The 23355-nt window shown below is 33.6% G+C and overlaps 1 protein-coding gene across 1 annotated transcript; it reads left to right on the top strand.

Annotated features, from left to right (window-relative positions):
- Positions 1 to 9900: 9900 nt before the first annotated feature.
- On the top strand, positions 9901 to 20390 carry LOC132716261 (uncharacterized). The gene is made up of 3 exons (XM_060699495.1): positions 9901 to 10056; positions 11182 to 12917; positions 16832 to 20390. The coding sequence occupies exons 2-3, from the start codon at positions 11218 to 11220 to the stop codon at positions 18606 to 18608; spliced, it is 3477 nt and encodes a 1158-aa protein (XP_060555478.1). The 5' UTR covers positions 9901 to 10056; positions 11182 to 11217; the 3' UTR covers positions 18609 to 20390.
- Positions 20391 to 23355: the final 2965 nt, after the last annotated feature.

Genomic DNA, 23355 nt, shown 5'->3' with positions numbered 1-23355 from the left:
TATATTGTAAAACTAACTTACAGCAGCATGCCTCCAGATATCTTCAATTTTCTTGAAAATTTTGGAAATGTATTTAAAAGTAAACTATTTAGATATGAATTTACACATTGAAATCAACATAAATTATCAAAAACAGACAAAAATGTGCAAAATTACATGTAGCCCAGACACATAAATTACCAAAATATGCAAAATACCTTAGTGTATCAGTAATACTGTTGAAATATAGTGATAAATACTAAAAAACTGAAGGCATGCAGTTTTAAAACATAATATTTGTGTGCTTTTTATAGGAAAGGCTGGAAAGCAATTGCATTTTTTTTGCACGTCTTATATGATATGACATACATAGAAGTTAATAGTTTACCTGTGAATTAATAAATTAGTTCAATCACTAAAAATATTTTACAGCCAATTTACTTAATATGTATTTTCTATTGCTTTTAACTTTATATGTACATTTATGATGAAATCTAATTGCACCCAATAGTTTGTTTATTTTTATGCCATGAAGGCTGGAGGGGATTATATTTATAGAACAGAAAAGATTTTATTGGGCTCAATGTAAATATATCATCTCATTACAATGATAAATGAGAAATATGTTACATTGTCAAAATGTATCACAAATGTTTTATCCTAATTATATTATACATGTATATTCTTACATATATCTAATATCAACATGTACACTTAACAAATTTCTAATTGGCCACTACAAAATATATGATATTTTGTGAGCTTCTTGTTCATGAAATCTAAATTACGGTTATTTTTCGTATTGCACTTACCTATTGTTTAAATTAAAGAAAACACGTACCGTAAAATTCCTATTAAATGCCCCGGGGGGCTAAACATTTTCCAAAAGGGGGGCTATTATTACAACACAGTTTTTCCTAAATCCAAAAATCACTGTAAATACATTTAGTGTTAGCAAGTGTTGGTAATAACATTAAAAAGTGTTAAGGTTTTAAAGTTCATATTATACATATTTGTGTTTACTATAAAATAAAATGGATTCTGAATGATTTGAATAAAATTATAGCTTTAATTATGAGTTCAGCACTGATGAGTCAGGTCTTGACACTAACTTTTTCAGCAGGTGGTATGCCGGACCACTGGATCCAAAATTCAGATGGTCCTTTCTGAACACAGGTGGTCTATCATGTTTTTCACTCATTTGTTTTTAAGGAAACTTCAGATTTAGAAGAACTACACTTAAAATTGGTGACAGAGACATATTTATTATTAGATTTATAACAAATGAAGAAAACATGTATTTTTATGCCCCCACAATGTGGGAGCCTATAGCGTTGCACTTGTCCGTCCGTCGGTCCGTCCGTCTGAGTCCGTCCGTATGTCCCGAAATCTTGTGAACGCAACTTCTCTTAAACCGGATGGCAGATTTTGCTTAAACTTACAGGGATGAAAAACCTTAATGTGTAGATGGGAGTAAAGAAAGGAATTTTCGCTGCGACCAAATTTAACAGAATTATGGCCCTTTGTTGATTTTTTCACTAGATACTCTGTAGAAATTTTGTGAACGCAACTCCTCTTAAACTGGATGGCAGATTTTGCTTAAACTTACAGGGATGAACAACCTTAATGTGTAGATGGCAGTAAAGAAAGGAATTTTTGCTGCGACCAAATTTAACAGAATTATGGCCCTTTGTTGATTTTTTCACTATATACTATGTAGAAATTTTGTGAACGCAACTCCTCTTAAACAGGATGGCAGATTTTGCTTAAACTTACAGGGATGAACAACCTTAATGTCTAGATGGTAGTAAAGAAAGTAATTTTTGCTGCGACCAAATTTAACAGAATTATGGCCCTTGTTGATTTTTTCACTAGATACTCTGTAGAAATTTTGTGAACGCAACTCCTCTTAAACCGGATGGCAGATTTTGCTTAAACTTCCAGGGATGAACAACCTTAATGTGTAGATGGTAGTAAAGGAAGGAATTTTTGCTGCGACCAAATTTAACAGAATTATGGCCCTTTGTTGATTTTTTCACTACATACTATGTAGAAATTTTTTGAATGCAACTCCTCTTAAACCGGATGGCAGATTTTGCTTAAACTTCAAGGGATGAACAACCTTAATGTGTAGATGGCAGTAAAGGAAGGAATTTTCGCTGCAACCAAATTTAACAGAATTATGGCCCATTGTTGATTTTTTCACTATATACTTTGTAGAAATTTTGTGAATGCAACTCCTCTTAAACCGGATGGCAGATTTTGCTTAAACTTCCAGGGATGAACAACCTTAATGTGAAGATGGCAGTAAAGGAAGGAATTTTTGCTGCAACCAAATTTAACAGAATTATGGCCCTTTGTTGATTTTTAGTTTTCAACTTGTGGCACATGTAGTCCAAAAAATATTTGACTATATATTTGATATAGAACAGTGGCGTGTGAGGGCATCTGTGTCCTATGGACACATTTCATTTCTAGTTTCTATTTCAATCTAATCAGATAGTAAGTCATTGTAATCCTATTTAGTATTTATTATCTCATTGAAAAATACATGACAGTACTCATACTTCGGTTAAGTAACTTCTTCCGCAACTCAAGTTAGGGAATAGTGAAACCATTTATGAATGACTTATTTACTTACTGTTATTCAAATACTCATTGCTGTTTCCTGGTACATCTTATAAGAATAAGAATTGCTTTTTATAGATTAACATTTTTAATTAAACTATTAAGTTATTATATAATTCTTGTATTTGAAACAATGAAATATTAATAATAAACAGAAAAATTCCTACATTATAATTGAGCTTATCTTCCTCACATATTTATTATACATGCTTGTTTGTTGAAATTTATTTATTTTTGACAAAGTATTTATAACCTTTTAAAGTACTTTAAATAAGAAAAAAATGGATCTCTGATCGTTTAAAAAAGTAGCCAAAGATTACTAGATATTTAATTTTTCCTTTGCCTTTGTTTATACCATTCTTTGTGTGTTTATCCGATATCCCATAGTGATACAATGTTATAAATTAAATGCAGTACTAGAGACATTTGAATGAATTTTATACTTTAATTATTAAAATAATTTTCTACTTTTTTAACTACACTGTTAGCGAGTTAATAAAAAGTTATGGATGTCTTAAGATCGAGATGAATTAACATATACCTGTACATCGGAGAAATGGTTTTAAACAACAATTATAGAACACGTTTTTCGACCAAATAACCATTCTCCCAGATCAGCCCTGCACCATTTGGAAAATTCAAGTGGTCTAACGGACCAGTTGCCTGTAAAATTAGGTGGTCCTTGCCAAAATCAGGTGGTTTCGGACCAATGGACCACCGCTAATGTTGAGGCCTGTGAGTAGATTGTTTTCCTTATCAAAAGGCCTGGGGGGCCCTTTATTAGGGGAGGGGCGTTTATTAGGAATTTTAGTGGTCCAAATTATCCATGCACTAAAGAGCTAATTTGGTTACTTTTGTATGGCATGGTAGTGGTTTTATTTGGTACAAATACATTACTTGTTTATTGTCTTGTATGAAAATATTATACATCCTTAGATTGTTATTTTCATATTGACATATTAGCAGAGACAGTTGATGTTAGTATTTATAATTTTACAGCATTTAGGTAATATTATTTATAGATGACTTTTGAATTAAATTGGCCTCTTTCGTGATACATGTATTATACAGTATTTGCACAATTTATTAATAGTATCACCATGTTGCCATTTTGGAACAAAATATATGTGAAGATTACACTTAGTTAAATCTTGATGTGCACCCTCATATGTGCTAGTGATCATATGTTTATGTCACTTGCTATGAGTGTCAAAGTACTGCAGCATTTTTTAGATTTTTTTATTTTTTTTTCAAGTTTAAAGGCTTTGTCTGTAATTAAAGTAGCTTAGTTTACACAAGGCATACACCTGACACATCAAACATAGATCATATTTTGAAGTCGCTAAGAGCAATAAGTCTAACATGGATTTTGACTGCTATATCCCTGTCACCAATCCTATTTTTCCCATTTAATACCGAGAATAGTTAAATGTACTATCTAATGGGCAACTATTGTTACAAAATAAGAATATATCTAATGCCAGAATGTAAGGGAGATATATATAATTAAACTATTATTTAAAATGCTTACTGTTAAATCTGTAAAGGTAGTGACCTGTAGTTATATTTATGATAAAATGCAGTTATTGAATATGAAAGATAATCTTTATTAACTTGCCTAGATGGAGAATTATCCTCACCCGGTGTCCATGTCAAAAATGTATTATCATCCCATCACCTTGTTTTTTAGCTCACCTGTCACAAAGTGACCTGGTGAGCTTTTGTGATCACAATTTGTTCGGTGTCCATCCGCCCGTCGTCAGTCTGTCCATAATCTACTGTAAACGACATCTCCTCATAAACCGTTAAGCCAATTTCATCCAGACTTTACAGGAATGTTCCTTTGGTGGTCACCTTTAAAGATTATACAAAGAATTTAATTCCATGCAGAACTCTGGTTGCCATGGCAACCCAAAGATAAAACTTAAAAATTCTTCTTTTAAAAAAACCCAAAGCTTAGATATTTGGCATGAAACATCTAATGAGTGTCTACCAAGTTTGTTCAAATAAAAGCCCTGGGGTCAAAATGGGCCCTACCCCGGGAGGATCATTGATTTTCCTTATACATGTTTGTACAATGTTACAATAATATAGTGAAAACTTAAAAATCTTCTTTTAAAAAACCCAAGGAGCTAGAGCTTAGATATTAAGAATGGAAAATCTTCTAGTGAGAGTCTACAAAGTTTGTTCACATAAAAGCCCTGGGGTCAAAATTGGCCCTGCCCAAGGGGAACATTGATTTTCTTATATATGTATGTATATAGTGAAAACTTAAACACCTTCTTTTAAAAAAACCCAAGGAGCTAGAGCTTAAAACCCAAGGAGCTAGAGCTTAGATATTTAGCATGAAACATCTTCTAGTGAGTGTCTACCAAATTTGTTCAAATATGGGGTCATTGATTTTCTTATACTTTATGTACTCATCTTTTGGAACTGTTGTTTTCCCTTGGCAATAGCAGCCAGTAATGTTTTTATACATGCTCTATTTCAGATACTAGTATGAACTTTGTGATATCAGTTTTAGATTTAGATTTTATATCGCTTTTGTTAATAGTTAACAATATTACTTGTTCCTTGTTATGGAGAGTTTCTATATTAAGGTGAGCGATTTCAGGGCCATCATCGATGGCACTCTTGTTTGGGTAATACATACATTTTTAGCTCACCTTAGCACAACATGTGCATGGTTAGCTTTTGTGATCTTCATCTGTACGTTGTCTGTCATAAACATGTTCATACTCTTAAACCAATGACTTGATGTTGACCAAACTTCACAAATATTATAATTGTGTGGTTGCTTATCAAAGGTATGTTTCTGGTGAGTGGCATAAATTAATCAAAGGGCTAAAATAATGGTTCAATTAATGTGAATTTTAAAAATCTTCTGTCTGAAAGTATAAGGTCCAGATCTTTTATATGTTGTTTATAAAAGCATCTAGATAGCATCCACTGAAATTGTTCAAATTATGTCCCTATGGTCAAAATTGGTCCTGCCATGGGGGACAAGTGTTTCTTATATATATTCTTACAGCAAAATGTTTTTTTTTCTAATCCTAAGGGCTAGAGCTAAGACATTGTGCAGTGGAATTGTATCAAGATTGTTAGACTTATGGCCCTGACATGGAGGTCCTGGGTTTTCCTTTTATCATTATGTATATGGTAAAACTTAAAACTGTAACATCAAGTCATAAGATTGGTCACGGATACCTTGACCACTAGAAGCTTTCAAACAAAAAAACTAGATAAATAGCCTAATATATGGGATGCATGTTTATCATGCATAGTAGATGACCCCTGTTTATTCTGAGGTCAGAAAGTCAAAGATCAAGGTCACTTAATTATAGACCATTGAAAATTTGTCAGCCCAATAATTTGAAAAGGCTGGGGACTGCAGTATTGTGATTTGGTTTAAAGGTTATTCATGATAAGAAGATGACCTTTGTTGATGTTGAGGTAAGTCAGTAAAAGGTCAAGGTGACTGACATTGATTGTTAAACATTATAAAATCCTGTCTGACCAATATGTGGAGATGGTTTTGGCCTTAACTAGGGAAAACTGTGAAAAAATTGGGGTTTCCTTTGTTTTTGCATTTGTGTTATATGAACAAGGATTGTAAATTTGATTCACAGGAAAGCAGATCCTGTTATCATTTAAGTTGTCATTAAATTGCATCATTTGCACTAATATCATTCCTGTCCTCAGGTGAGCACTTTGGGGCCAATGGACCATACTTGTTTTAACTATTATTTACTGATTTACATAAAATATTATGTAGAAAACTGTATAGAGCATAATTTTGATGTCACCTCTGATATTTTTCATTGTTTTATGTTTGTTGTTTTTCATTTGAAAATAAATTTATGAAAAGTACATGCCGTATTTTTCATTTTTATCTAGTCTGTTTGGAAGAAAAAAGTCCAGCTTTTATGTCCTGCTTCATCATTGTCACCGTTGTTGTCTTGAAAAACTTTAATGTAACCCATTTATTCAATCATTTTAAATGTTATCAACATGAAGCTTGGAATACTTGCTTATCATGACAAAATGCAGTTATAATTCTGAAAGTTATATACGTTTTTGGCCGGGTTGCACAGGTTCAAACCAGGCTCATAGTATGGTGAATGGCGGACAGGCGGCGGGAGTGCGGGGAAAAAAATAACAGTAACAGTCTTCTCAGCAACAACATATCACAGCCTCATGAAATTTGGTATAAAGCATTAACATTTGGCCCCATTCGGATTCAATTCAATTTCAGTTCTGGAAGTCATTCACTTCCTGTTCACCAACACAGCTAAATTTTCAACACTAATGGTCAATGGTTGAACATTTTTCGTAACATCACAGCCTCATAATATTTGGTATAATACAAATGCAATCCAGTCATTTTTGTCTTTGAGCCATTTTTATATGCCCGAAAGAATTTTTTAAGTTATGCCCCTGGCGTTCGTCCATCAGTTAGCAATTTGGTTTACGGAACATAACTTAAGTTCCATTGGCCCACAATATTCAAACTTCATAGGATGATTGTACATATTGGGTAGAAGACCCCTATTGATTTTGGGGTCAAAGGTCAAGGTCAAGGTCACTATTACCTTAAAACTAAAAAAAAAAACAAACAAAAAACAGTTTCTGGAGCATAACTTAAGTTCCATATGGCCCACCATATTCAAACTTCATAGGATGATTGTCCATATTGGGTAGAAGACCCCTATTGGTTTTGGGGTCATAAGGTCAAGGTCACTATTAATTTAAAACTATAGTTCCATTTGGCCCACAATATTCAAACTTCATAGAATGATTGTCCATATTGGGTTGAAGACCCCTATTGATTTTTGGTGTCACAAGGTCAAATGTCAAGGTCACTTTTACCTTAAAACAGTATTTGAAGCATAACTTAAGTTCCATTTGGCCCACAATATTCAAACTTCATAGGATGATTGTCAATATTGGGTAGAACATCCCTATTGATTTTGGGGTCACAATGTCAAAGGTCAAAATCACTATTAACTTAAAACTGAAAACAGTTTCCAGAGCATAACTTATAAGTTACATTTGGCCCACAATATTCAAACTTTATAGGATGATTGTCCATACTGGGTAGGAAACCCCTATTGATTTTGGGGTCACAAGGTCAAGGTCACTATTACCTTAAAACTAAAAACAGTTCCTTGAGCAAAACTTAAGTTCCATTTGACCCACAATATGTCCATATTGGGTAGAAGACCCCTATTAATTTTGGGGTCACAAGGTCAAGGTCACTATTAACTTAAAAGACCCCTTTTGATTATGGGGTCACAAGGTCAAATGTCAAGGTCACTTTTACCATAAAACAGTTTCCGGAGCATAACTAAAGTTCCATTTGGCCCACAATATTCAAACTTCATAGGATAATTGTCCATATTGGGTAGAAGACCCCTATTGATTTTGGGGTCACAAGATCAAAGATCAAAACCACTATTAACTTAAAACTAAAAACAGTTTCCAGAGCATAACTTATAAGTTCCATTTGGCCCACAATATTCAATCTTCATAGGATGATTGTCCATACTGGGTAGAAGACCCCTTTTAATTTTGGGGTCACAAGGTCAAAGGTCAGTATTACCTTTAAACTGAAAACAGTTTCCGGAGCATAACTTTATAGCTCCATTCGACCCATAGTGTTCAAACTTTATAGGATGATTGGCAATAGTGGGTAGAAGATCCCTATTGATACTTTATGTAATTCCCATATCTTACAAATGCTTCATCGTTACTAAAAAAACACCTTCGGGCATATTATGCTCCGCCTAGCGGTGCTCTTGTTGTGTTTGGAGTTATGCCCCTTTTTAACTTAGATTTTTTTGGGGGTAAAAATTGTTTCCCATGAAAGACGAGCGTTAACACCCCATGTGGTGCTCTTGTTCAAGTTTGATTTAAAAAGTTATAGAATATAGTCATTACTATGTATTCTTTGAGATATCTCGTGCAGAGAGCTTGAACATATTATTCAGTATCAGAAGATCACTGCCTTTGATCTGTGTGGTATCTTGTAAAACTGGGACTGAAAAATGGTCCTGCACATGTACAAATGTAATCAATCTTCACACAAATGTGGTCTGTGGTCAACAGAACAAATATTGTTTTCTGGTCATTTCTGTGTCACTTATGTCCAGTTTTTTATCCTATTACATTGCATGAAGTAATGAACTTCATAAAAGTACATATACCGACGACGCTTTCTCGTGTTTTGCTCACCTGAGTCAACCATGTGCTCAGAGATTTTATGATCGCATATGCCGATTTTCTATTGTTTGATCACTTCTCTAGAGTTTGACCAAACTTTACTGGAATGATAACTAGTGCTATTGATGGAAGTCTGTAAAGCTATATATAAACGGTTCCAGTTTGTTGAACAAGTACAATGTTCTAGTAGGTCACAGGCGGTAAAGATACATAAGTGTACAGTGATACTTGAAACCATTTCTAGCTATGGTTCTCAGGTGAGCGAGATTGAACCATCATGACATTCTTCTGTAAACTGTCATTATTTCCCCTACTCTTTCATTTCAGCATGACTAAGACATGGATGTTTTATCATTAAAAGAGATGCAACAAAGATTTTAAAATCATTTTCTACAGAAAGGTTTGAGAGATTTCCAATTAGCGTTAAAGGTGATCCTTACAGGGTTCCATATAACTGAGGTCCATGAAGTCAATAAATAGAGGATATTTAAGTTTTTTCTATTAGTACAAGATCTATTTTCATCGAGTGGTATAAAATAAAAATTTCATGAGTGGTGGTAGCCTCGAGTGAAACATGACTTTTTCATACCACAAGATGAAAATGAATCATTTATTTATCGGAAAACTAGATTTTTCTGTTTATTTTATACATTTTTCTCTTTTTTTTTGACATTTCCTTCCGAAAAACCAGTATTTTTAGTGTTTAGTTAAATATCTGGATATCAAATGAGCCGCGTCACGACAAAACCAACATAATGCGTTTGCGACCAGCATTGATCCAGACCAGCCTGCGCATCCGCGCAGTCTGATCAGGATCCATGCTGTTCGCTTGCCAACCCTTTTACAAGTAGAGAAACTGATAGCAAACAGCATGGATCCTGTTCAGACTGCGCGGATGCGCAGGCTGGTCTGGATCCATGCTGGTCGCAAACGCACTATGTTGGTTTTGTCGTGACGCGGCTCATTTGATATCAAGATATTTAACTAAACTAAATATAATACACGCATAATTGAATACTAAAAATACTGGAAATAGGTTTAACGTCACAATGTTATGATTCGCAATTGTCCGTGTATCTATTTACCTAGTGTACGGAAAATCCCGATGTTTTAACTTTAGTAGTGCAAACATCATATTTCATTGTATACGGTTAAGTTAAATCAAACCTGGATTAAAACGAAATTTAAGGACATACAAAATCACAATATCGCAAATTAATAGTAACGGTAAGTCTAATTTCATTATTTAAATCAAGGAAAGACGGATTGTAAATCTAAACAGTTTCATCTAAACTATAGCATGTTTAACTATAGCTAATCATTGACATACTATAAAATTCTGACATGTCAAAATATAGTACAATGTCAAAAAGAAGCACACACAAAAACCAGCTAGACAAAAACGCTAGTGTTTATGGTTCTGTTCAAACCATCCCTTGCGCTATCTTTAGTTAATTGCAAATATTTCATAATATGCTTCTTGCATGACAAGGTTTTTTTTTATTCATGAACAACAAAAAGGTTGGGCATTACGTTATGCATAATTATGTAGAATTTCATTGATTAAAAATCGTATAAAATGTAGGAAGAAAATCAGTCGAGCACGTGACTCGGATGTTAGTTACATGTAATTGTTAATGTTAAATCATAAGACGGTATATATCTCAAAAGATTTGTAACATATTAATAATTTGTCTTTTTGGATAATAACCTATAAATCTGGACGAAACAGTTAATTAATTAAGTTCTTAAAATGTGTATGGATACGCTCAGTGTATGACACCCTGATAAACAGTAGGTTAATTGGGGTGGCAACAGCTTTGAAAATATTAAATAAAACACGTGGTGAAATAATTTTCATGGGAACGTTTACTAGGCAATTTTAGTGTTATTTAATGTCATTCTATATTTATTGTAATATAAGGTATATCATCTTTTATTTAACTGTTAAACGAAATGATATGTGCATTAAACTTAAAAATTGCTGAAATGTGCAAATGTTTCCACCTGCTTTTCGTTTGTTGTCAGTTTCAAAAGGGATCTAAAATTTATGTCATCAGCAAACAGGACGGAGCCTGGACCTGTCTTAATACTGCTGGCACAATATTGCCGCTAGCGTTAAACAAACACCACCGTATTTGATCGGTACTGTGCTGGCAAATAAAAGTCTTTTGTGTCAATTGTCATGCCATAAGTCTGTGTTAACGAATAAATTTGACATGGTTTTATATTATGTACAATAAGTAAATGCGACTTTTCTACCAGAGTGTTATTGTCATATCCACACTTTATTGTGAGATTTTATATCGCCTTTTGTTCAAATAATAATTTACACACCTGCTTTCGTTTCAGGATTCAATTGAATACAAACACCAGCTAGATTGAAAGATGGGCGCTAAAATCGACAAGGACAAATCTGTTTCAGATTTGACTTTCATTTCCACCCCATCGTCTTGTTTTGCTCAATCTACTTTCCCAAATTTTACAGAAAATTTCAACGAGTGCAACAATTATAATGATGGTGCCGCATCGTTGCATGACATAGATTTTCTAAACGTGATATTACCACCATCTCCTGAAAGTTCAAGTCAGATCAGATCAGAAATTGATGACGCCTCCTATTCACCGGAAATCTTACACGAAACGTTAAAGGATCAAGATATCCCCAATGACTTGTTAAAGTCTTCGTTGAGAATGAACAAATTTACTACTGAAGATTCATCCACTTGTTACGAAATGTATCAGGCGAACACAAAAAAGAAAACTGATGGAGAAGAAAGTAGTTTATATGAACCAAGCCGAACGTCTGCTAAAATGTCTTTAAAAAAGAAAACAACTCTGCGAGAAAATGATCTGAGAAATGATACAGAAAATAAGAAGTCAAGAAGATCCTTAAAATTTCCACCATGTTTTATTTGTAGCGGTAATGCATCTGGTCTACACTATGGTGCGATAACTTGTGAGGCTTGCAAAGGATTCTTTAGACGACACCTTCAAAAGAAAACAAATTTTAAATGTTTCAAAGGGGGAGATTGTGAAATTACATCCGGTAAAAAAGGAATTTGCTCTGGATGCCGTTTACAGAAATGCCTAGATATTGGCATGTCAAAAGAAAAGTCGAAGATTGGACGATATACTTCAACAAAAAGGACTGAAGCGATAATTCGAATGAAAAAGTTGGAGGAGGAATCACACCTTGATGAAAGCACCCATGAAAAACATTTGGCTCCTTTAATTAAACTTGACGGAGATGATACTGATAACCTTTTTAATGATCAATTTGTCGCACAGCTAGTTAAAGCCATGGATGAATTAGAGATATATGGACCAAACGTTAAGACAAAGGAAAAAGTACAAGAATGCCATAGACATGTTTCTGAAATGTTCCAGCGAAAGATTGAATTATTTGGGAAAATGGGCACTGTCCCAAAGGAAGAATTTCACAAATTATACAAAGAATTTGGAATAGACATTGATGGCCGCATAGCTGATATGAAAATAGAATTCGGAGATTTTGAGGAACTAGCGAGCCGTTATGAGAATTTTGCCATACAAATTCCTGGGTTTAGTGATCTGCACGAGGAAGACCAGTCTAACCTGCTGAAAATTGCAATGTCAGATTTTATGGTACTTATCGCAAACGACGGCTACAACGACGACTATAAAACATTTGTTTCCACGGATGGACATGGCTACCATTTTGATGACTTGGTAAATAAATTCTATTCGAAGGATTTGATAACAATTGTATGTGAAATGTATTGTTGTTGGCAAAAACTTTGTTTGAGTCCAGAAGAGACAGCAATAATAGGTGCTTTGACATTAGTTTCTGCTGATCGATGCAAACTGCAAAATCGTCCCCTTGTTGAAAAAGCACAGTTGTCTATTACTAAGCTGCTCCAACGATACATAGAGAAAGTGAGACGGCATGATTCGCAGAAAAGGTTCGCAAAGATTATGGACGCTTTGATAAAAACACGAGAAATGTCTGAATTGTTCATTAAGGAACAAAATATTATATGTAATGACGCATTGATGCTGGAAGAAATCCCGTGTATCATGTACCTGTTTGTGGAGGACACATACTAGAAGTATAATACTGTGTCCCCTAAAAAGATGCACGTTTTCTTATGTTAGCTACCTGAATGGCTGGACTGTTCGATATCATGACAGAACAGACTTTCATATATGAACAAATTGTGATATCTATTTTAAAATTGTTGCCTAGGGCACATTGGTTACTGTGACCTTCATGGTACATTAGAAACGAAATGCGAATGTAAAAATGGAACAGTGCGTTTCATTTTTTGTAGGTGGTAGAACATTGATACAGCATAATATTTTGTTTGTTAGAAATACGGTTTTATATTATTGTGAAAAATGCTTGTTATTCTTAATACTCGTATAACGCTGAACTTAAGTTCAAATTGCATGTCGTAATTTCAAGTAGTTGTTAATAATTTCTTTATTGTTAACATATATAATTCTGTTGCCATTTAGTATTTACAATAAATAATAGTTTATCAAAGTTCGTTTATTTATTTTAAGCTGCATGCCTCCAGATGAGCCAAAAAAATGTTCAAGAAAAGCAAACTTGAGAAAATGTACCAAGATTTAAAGAAAAGTAAACAGATTCAAGTAATAATTATGCTATGTGCTATTATTGACTGATTATGCAGTATTTATCACCATATTTCTACAGGGCTTTTTTTTACATATTTTGATCTCCTTTTGGTAATTTACTTGGAATATATGGCAATCAGTAAATTACTTTCTTTGATCATATCACAATATTTTTTTAACATGCATTTTCAAAATTGTCATGAATATTAGCATAAATCTTGAGGCATATGCTGCTGTGCTCGGATGTTTGCGCTTGTGGTCGTTTGTCGTGCTTTATATGTCGTTTAAAAACACCTTTTCCTAAACAAGCTTCACTGGAGTGGTTGCCAGGCGATTTTCGTTAAAGTTTACGTAATTGGTTTGAGGCTGGTAGAAGCTAAAAATAGACTTATAAAGTTAAATATTTTAAGGTCTTCAGAGGTGAGCTTAAACATTTAGTTTATATCACAAGCTAGTCCTGAACAATAGTTGAAGAAATCGCTGCATGGGATCAAAATTGGCCCCGTCTTGGTGTCATTTATATAAACTTAAATAAGAAAATATATTGATTTTTCGTGGGTAAAATAAAGCCCGTAGCTAATGAGATATTTGACATGTTAGTTTTTTTTACAAAGGTCCCAGTTATCATGACCTTTTGGTTAAAAATATACCTGCCAAAGGGTCACTTGTTACACTATTACCAGGAATATCTTCAGAAAAATCCTTTAATTAAAAAAATATAAAAAATGTCAAAAAACAACAATTTTTCACCAAAAATCGGTGTTAGGGCACGTGTTAACATGGAAAATCAAGTTTTTGGGTAATTCCAAGGTTTTTCATCATTTTTTGTTAAATTCTACAATTTGCATGAAGTATGCATTTATAACCGTGTGATTCTCTTCATAAGAGCTCAAATACTTGCCATTTAGGGTTGTCTAGCGGTCACCCTAAATGTAATGTGAATAGTACCCTTTGATCAACGATTACCAACCCTTAATATTGTTCAATAAACTAATTACTTATTGAGTGATTTGTAAATTCTCTAAGAGATTTCTGGATTTTTCATTGTTACATCTTTCCAAAGTTCAATATGGCACATTTATCTACTTAGAACTACAGGAAATACAACACTTTTTACGTAGCGAACAAAGACTATAATTAATTATTTGTTTAATTTGAAAAGAGGTACCAAAAGTTACTTGCTAAATTTATACATTTATCCTACCTATTAATTTCAAGAATTATATTTTTATGAACAGAATACATAATCTTTATTATCATATTTGTATGAAACATACAAAAAGAAAGGTAAAACAAATTTGCGTTACAAAGATGCGTTAAGGTAAAACAATGTTGTGTTGCGGAAAAGTGAAACAAATTTAATTAACATCTTAATTCAAGAGTTTTCATATACAATAAATAGATTTATACTGTAATTGTTTTGGTGTTTGATTGTTTTAGTGTACTATATACTTTAATTGTTTTGGTGGAGGTTTGCATGTAGGTGTGACCGGGGATTAATAATCGAAGACTTCCTTCTAGTTAATTCTTTTATTATCGGATATATAAAATCCAGTCTACAAACAAAAAGCAAAGGAAATTACAAATACTTTATTTACAATACAATAAAATTACACATTTCATCAAATTCATCAATGGAAAAAGAATATGACGTTACAAATATGTAAAATTCTTACGAGGATCGGCCTAACAACTTTCAATAAACGTGTTCAAGTTTACTATTAAGTAACGACTTTTATCACACAACTATACTGTAAAGTATTAAGTTATCAGTACTTTGTGGAGCTTGCGAAGGGAAATATTTTACTACAGAAAGAAAATATTTCGCGGGGATTTTAGGGTCATGCACGTGAAATATTAGTGGGCAAATTATACTACCTTTGAACCTACAGTGACCTCGCTTTACAATAACACTACCACGTACAGTTAGGCAAATAAACGAAGACACAACAGTAAGGCAAATACCAACCAGGTACATTGTACAACACAACACGGAGGATATAATATACCAGTGAGCAACAGAAAACGAATACACAGGTTGCACAGGTCCAAGACTGAATTTATTGAACGAGTTGAATACATTATAAAATGTGAGCCTCATGCTCTTGTGATGCTGCCATTGGCGTTCTTAGGTTTCCGGAAGTTTTGATAAACAATTGTTACGGTGCCAAATAAATGCAACATTTACTTAAAGCATATACAGTTTCAAATCAAATAAATCAATAATCATTATGTTAAATCCAGTGGGATGAGTCTTTACGGGGCGAATCGTCAGTGGGCCGAATCGTTAAAATAACGTAACGTACCGGATATCGGAGAAACGGAGAAAAGACAAACCAAAGGGAAATAATTCTTATGTCTCGGTCAAAATGTATGACACAACATATAGGTTGCCACCGTGTAAACAAACTAATTTCTTGTAGTTCTGGGTCATGGCAGTTACTCAATGAGTATATTTATTATTTTACAAGTCTGTAACAGTTTTTGTTTTGTGTGAAAGGTAAATAAACTCTGATTTTGTATTTTGAAATGTCGACCTCATAATTTGATAATTTGTTACTTCCTACATCATGATGATAGTGTCCTACTTCCAAAGTGTGTCTATTAGCTTATACACAATCAAACTAAAATAAATTCTGTATAAACCAAGTTAGGTAATAAATTGTTATCTGTTGGATGAGGTACACCAAAACAGTAATTGTCAAAATTTATCTTTGTGATATATAAGAGTACCAGAATACCAGTAAGCAATAAAAAGCCGTCTGGCTAGCTCAATAGGTAGAGCTTTGGACTGTTAATCGGGTGACTCAAGTTCAATTTCCGGACTGCGCTTGTGATTGATTATGAAATCCTTTCAATGGTCATTCGCACTGTACCTCTGCTCTGGCATGTACAGAAGTTCAAGTAATCAGTTCTTTGTGAAAGTGAAGGCCACTAGTACTGGTAAAACTTCTTGACAGCCTGCCCAGGAACGATTCTGTGGCTGAACTGTGCTCTGGTAAATTCAGTGTGGCTTACTGCCGTGATCCGGGTGAAAACTACCACCATCACCAACAATATGTAATAAAGCTGTATGATACAATTAGAGACACTGTTCCCTCACAGTCATATTATAAATGGGCTAAGAGCGATTTCCAGTTACTAGTAGAGTACAATGTATTAAGTGTTTTCAGGGCATATATTATGTGTTTTTAGTCGAAATATTATAAACTGGTCAAATTTACTTAATACTAATTGCTTCTTAAAAGTTAGGTTAATGTAAACTATATCAGAAATAACCACAACTATTTCAAATGTTTAATTTAGTTTTTAAAAGACTGCATAATATAATTTCAGAATCATTGACCAGTTCCACCATTTTATGTAGGTGAAATTGAAGCATATCATATCAAATCATGGAGGCTGAAGGAAACCTTGATGAATGTAGTCCATTTCTATTTTCAACACCCAGTCCAGTTGATTCTGCATCAAGTCAAGAGCTATGCTACCTTAGTGAAGGTTCTTTACAACAAGATGAAAATGGAGGTCGTTTAAAAAGAAAGGGTTGTTTACCATCATCTCATGTTGATTTTCTTAATCTTGTCTTCCCACCAACACCTCAGCAATCTCCAACTAGCCTACCAACTGAAGATTGTGAAAGTAGGGAAAATGCTGAAATGCTGAATGATAATCTTACCAAAGTTATTGTACAGGAACAAGAAGGCAGTGACTTACTGTTGATGGACATTTCTCAGCATCATGGACAAAACAAAGAGAAGGAATCTTCATTTGATGTTGAGATGGAAGATGTTACAGACACACCAAACGCAAGGCAAGAAATAGGAAAATCTTTAAGAAAGGAGAAAGAAAAGTCAGTGAAAGTAAAACGTGCTTTGACATTCCCACCATGTGTTATATGCACTGGAAAAGCTTCAGGGGCTCATTACGGTGCTATAACTTGTGAAGCTTGTAAAGGATTCTTTCGACGTTACTTACAGAAAAAAGGAGAATATAAGTGCTCAAGAGGAGGAAAGTGTGAAATTATAAATAGAAATCGGGGTAACTGTTCAGGGTGTCGTTTAGCAAAATGCTTGGCTTTGGGGATGTCAAAGGAAAAGTCTAAATTAGGGAGGTACACTCTAACTAAGAGAACTGAAGCAATAAAGAATATGAATAGACTTGAAGGAAAGGTAGCAACAGATTCCTTAGAAGAGGGCAATGAAATTCCTGTGGTTGATGAAAAATGTGAAACTAGCAAGTATGATCCGGAGTCAGAAATGATAGGCAGGAAGATAAGCCAGAATGCAAAGGACTTAAATGTTTCTAATGGTTTCTCTGAACTCCTTGTATCTGAGCTGGTGCAAGCTATGCATGAAATAAAACCATATGGGAAAGATATCAAAACAAAGGAGCAGATTTATGAAAGACATCTGTTTCATGCAGAAAGGTACAAACAAAAAATTGAACTGTTTGGTAGTATGAACACTGTCCCTAAAGAGGAGTTCAATAAATTGTACAAGGAGTTTGGCATTGATATTGATGGAAGAATGGCAGATATGAAAATATGCTGTAAAGATTTGGAGGGCATTGTTGAACGCTATTGTAACTTTGCAAAGCATATCCCAGGGTTTCATAATTTACCATACAAGGATCAGTCATCGTTACTGAAGGTGGCCAGGGCAGACTTTTTCATTATTATAATGAACGAGAGCTATAGTAAAGAACATAAGATTTATCTAGGGCAGGATGGTATAGGCTTCCATATAGAGGAGATGGCAGATAAATTTCTGTCTCGGGAATTATTAGTTGATTTGTGTGATGTGTATACCAGGTGGCAAAAGTTACAGCTAAGTGAGGAAGAGAAGGCATTGATAGGTGCATTGACTCTAGTTTGTACTGACAGATGCGAACTTGAAAACCGCTATGCAGTTGAGAAAATACAATATGCTATTGCAGATCTTATTCAATCGGTACTGTATGCACAAAATAAATCAACATCTCAGCTTAGATTCACAAAAATCATTGACACATTAACCAGTATGAGAAATGTCTCAGAACTGTATCTAAAAGAGTACAATATTATGTGTAAAGATGATGTTATTGTTCAAGAATTGCCAATGTTGTCCGAGTTTTTTCTAGAAGAATACGACAATATTGAGAAAAGTGACAAACAATGAATGTTACAATCTTATATTGTTGCAAAGATCTTCATAATTGTACAAATTGTAGAACATTTTGTATATATATGTTTCAAACTATTTTTTTAAGGTACACATGTATTACCATCACTTAGTTGCTCAATATACTCTCTTTGGTAACTAATACAATTGTTCCTAATAATTCAAGTGACATTATGCATATGCCTTTCCATATGTAAATGGTGATTGACCAGATTACAGTCAAAATAACTTTACATAACGTAAAGTTATTTCGACTGTTATCTTGTCACTCACAGTCATTTGTGCATAGATATTTTAAATTCAATATTTTAATTCAAATGTATTATCAATAACTCTTGTGACTCACTTAAATTCTATAAATTTCCTGCTGAGTGTTTCAGTGATGTTCAATTTATAAAAAGACCGAGGCAGTCTTAATTTTGGCTGTAAAGGTAAAGTTATTGAAATTGGCTTAGATTGTCATAACTGTGATATTTATTTACAGATTGGATTTTTATTTGGACAAAAGAACACATATAATAAAACAGACATGTTAAACTATTATGATATGAATTTGATCTTTAAATGACCTTTACCATCAAGGTCAAATTATTGAAATTTGCTTCTATTGTTATAACTTTGGCTTATGTTACAATTTATCCTAAACATTTTTTACTAAAATGTCACCATTGTAAAAGTAAATCTTATAAAGTATATACAAAATGAAATGTAGTTAATGTAGCTTAACTTGACAGCAAAAAAATGAGCATATAATGTCACTTTAAATGTTTAATAAAATATTTGATTGTTCTTGTTATATACATGTATCATCTTATAATACACACAATACCATTATATGTATATCATACTTTGCTGTTCAAATGTTTTGTATACAAATACCCATGTGATAATATCCCTTTTTGTTGATATATTTCTATGCATTCTAAAAGTCTAAGGTTTTAGCTTAGTGACTCATCTTTTGTAATACATGCATTTATATTTCACCATTTCTGCTTCTCTATTGTATCTCTCTTATGTGCTTCAGATTTGTTTCAAACTTAGAAATAATGGTGATGGCTTTAAAGGGACTCAACTGAGGTTTTTTGACATGATAGGACTGAAAATATTTTTTCCAGATAATTGTACCATTTGATGTAGGTTTAGACCACTAATCTTTGTGCAATATTTCAGATCATTTGCGCACACGGTTTTTCCAGAATAATTATTCAAATTGTAAAAAACTGACCCAAACTGAAAAGCGTTTAAACGCTTTTCACTCAAATTAGGCTAAGAAACAAAGCATAAAATCGTTGAAAGATACCAAAATGCTGCTTTTAAATGTATTATGTTCATATTTTGACATTTTTGTTTTGAAAACTTACATTCCCCATTTCTGCCATCATGCTTTATTGATGATTTTGTCAATAGACTTGAAACAAGAGGTCAGTAGTAACAAATTTACACATAAAGTATAACTAAGACCAGTATTAACTTGATTTTCTTTTCATTTTAGCATCTGGGTGGAGTGGCTTTAATAGCTATAGTTAAATTAGATAATTATTAACACCATGCTGAGTAACTTATTATCACATGCTTGAAATGCTTGATATACTTTCTACAATAATATTCCAGACACTTTTTTTCATATACATGTCCAAATATATATTGCATGATGATGTTCAATGTTTCTGAATGTTATGTTTTTTTAAAGGAGCGCCACTGAGGTTAAAAAGCCTAAAAATCATAAAGTTTAAAACTCTTACATAGATCAAGTATATAAAACACTTAAAATGATAAAATGTGCTACAACAAACGCAGATTTCAATTAAATTAAGTAATTATTTCTTTTTAATCTTATCTGAGTGAAAAGTGCTGCAATGCTTTTCATTTTTAGGCCACTGGATTTGCACACAAAAAAATAATTGGAGTGAGGGAAACCCAGAATGATCTGAAAATTTGTAGTTACATTATTGGTCATGACCAGTACATTGAATGGTACACAAATCTTGGAAAGATATTTTTCAGTCCTGACTCTCAAAAAACCTCAGTGGAGTCCCTTTAATGTAAAATATATGCACAAAAGTATAGCCTTTACTGTATAATACTTCTAATGTCATACCAAATATTGTTTTCAAGTTTCAGGTATATCTTTTTTGTTAATTGATTAAATATACAGTATATGAATAATTTATTCATTTACAAAGGCTGTTGTTATTTTTAGCAGAATGAGGAAAAATCTTCTTGCTAAATACATTGTATTGTCACAATTTTAGCTTCAATGAAAGTCACTTTTGATAATTATTATACTGTTCTTAAATTTTATATGCCAGAAAGAATATTGATCATTGTTATGCCTATGCATGTCCATCAGTCTGTCTGTTAGCGATTTCATGTCTTTTGGGCTGATGGAAGAAAATTTAAACTACTGGGCAGAAATGTTGACACTTATAAGAACATGTGCCGGGTGCAGTTTTGGGCTTTCTCACATCAAGGTCAAGGTCACTGTTAGTTTGTAGCCCATCTGAGTACTAAGTGCTCAAGATGAGCTTTTGTGATCACAGTTTGTCTCGTGTCCATCATCGGTCAGTGTCTCTGGCATCAACCTTTTTTAGCTCACATGTCACAAAGTGGCATGGTGAGCTGTTGTGATAACTTTTCGTCCGCCGTCTGTCCGTCGTCCGTAAACTTTTACTTTAAAACGACATCTCCTCATAAACCAATAAGCCAATTTCATCCAGACTTCACAGGAATGGTCCTTTGGTGTTCACCTTTAAAAATTGTTCAAAGAATTTAATTCCATGCGAACTCTGGTTGCCATGGCAACCGAAAGAAAAAACTTAAAATATCTCCTTTTAAAAAACCCAAAGAGGTAGAGCTTAGATATTTGGCATGAAACATCGAGTGTCTATCAAGTTTGTTCAAATAAAAGCCCTGGGGTCAAAATTGGCCTCCCGGGGGGTCATTGCTTTTAATCTTATTGAATTTTACATTAATTGTTCAAGTTATAGCCCTAGGGTCAAAATTGTCCCAGCCAGGGGGGAGGGGGCATGGCTTTTCCTTATATATGAAATAATTTAAAAGTCTTCTACTTGGAAACTGTAATGGTTCGATCTTTAAGTCCCACGCCAAGGATCATCTTTTTGAAAATGGATCACCTGGGGGTCAAAAACAAGGTCACACAGCCAAAAACCTTGTTAACACTCTAGAGGTTATATTTTCAGCCCAAATAAGATGGAAAACCCTTTTTATCGCTCTATAGGTCAATGTGTGGGTTGAAATATACTGGAAAATAGTTAGAAAGTTTGTTTCTCATCTACGTTCAAAAACTAGGTCACACAGCACGGTCAAAAACTAGGTCACACAGCTCTAATACTATAACCTTGTTAACACTCCAATATTTTCAGCGCAAATATCCTGGCAATTTGTCAGCAAGGTTTTTTAAACCGATTTCTTTATCAAGTTAAAATATGGGTCGTCTGGGGTCAAAAACTATGTTACACAGCTCATTTATGAAAAAAACTTGTTTATATCTGCACTATTTCAGGCGCAGATATAAACTTTATATCAGTTCAAGAATTAGATTATGACATTTTATCTGCTTTTCACTCAAAACTAACGATATTAATTAAGTGCTTATATATATTATCAGGTTAGCGATGTAAGGATCATTATGGCCCTCTTGTTTTATGTAGACGGGCTATATTAGCTCACCATGATTAAGAGTGCATAGTAAATTAAAGTTTGGTGTCTATCTTTAGGCCCTAGGCCTGCTGGTATTAATTAAAGACTTTGCCACCAGCACAGAACAGGACTGACATGCATACCTGTGAAAGAGTACATGTTTGAACAAGAAAAATACTGATTCACCCCACCCCACCCCTCCATCAGTACGTAACGGAAAAAACAGGTGCAGCGACAAGGTACGAGCTCTGGGCCAGTAGGGCTCGACAAGTTTCCGTTGATGTTTCACCACATTATGTTGTTCATAGGTACAAAGATTAATCACATACAGATACGCGATTTTCTACTGTTCAAACCTAATGTTTACTTAATTCACTGTTTATACTTGAACTTTGGAAGCAGGCTTAAATTGATATATGCAATTTTTTTTCATTGATACACTGTAACTTAATAAAGTATAGTATAGTCGTAGAAAAAGTATAAAATTACAAAATATATAACTGTTCTGCTGAGAATTACGTTTTCAGGAATCAGTTGTTTTTGAACAATCACGGTATACAATGTGGGGCCTAAAGGATATTTTAGAAGCTCAAGTATTTTACTTAATTAAATATGAATAAAGCTTTGTAAGTGATATTTCAAGGTCGTTTAGTTATCCAATCGAGAATTTGGTAAATTTCGTCCTAACTATATTTATATAGTTTTCAAGGCTGTCTCCTATTTCCTAAAACAAACTTAATACAAATTAATGCATGCAATATTATATTTATTTTTTTATTTTTCACTTTTCTGAACTAAAAAGTGCATAAAAACCGTGACATTGAGGATTCTGCGATATTACTGGTCTAGCCCAGTAGTAACATGTTCAGGGATCACAAGTTCGATACCCTGAGACACTTCAACACAAATCACTCTCAAGACTTTAAGACGAGACTTTAAAAACGGAGAACCCGTGAAATGTTGATTTACACCTTGCACGTTATAGAATCGGTTGGTTCTTTTTCTTGGAGGTTTTTTTCTGTATCTGGTCGGTCACTATCATCTCGGTCACCAAAGCTATTCATCGTATATCAGTATATAAGGT

Source organism: Ruditapes philippinarum, unplaced genomic scaffold (assembly GCF_026571515.1).
Source record: "Ruditapes philippinarum isolate M1 unplaced genomic scaffold, ASM2657151v2 ctg8343_1_1_1_1, whole genome shotgun sequence".
Taxonomy (NCBI): Eukaryota; Metazoa; Mollusca; class Bivalvia; order Venerida; family Veneridae; genus Ruditapes; species Ruditapes philippinarum.
Note: the sequence above shows the minus strand (reverse complement) of the source record. Positions and strands in the feature narration are given on the sequence as shown.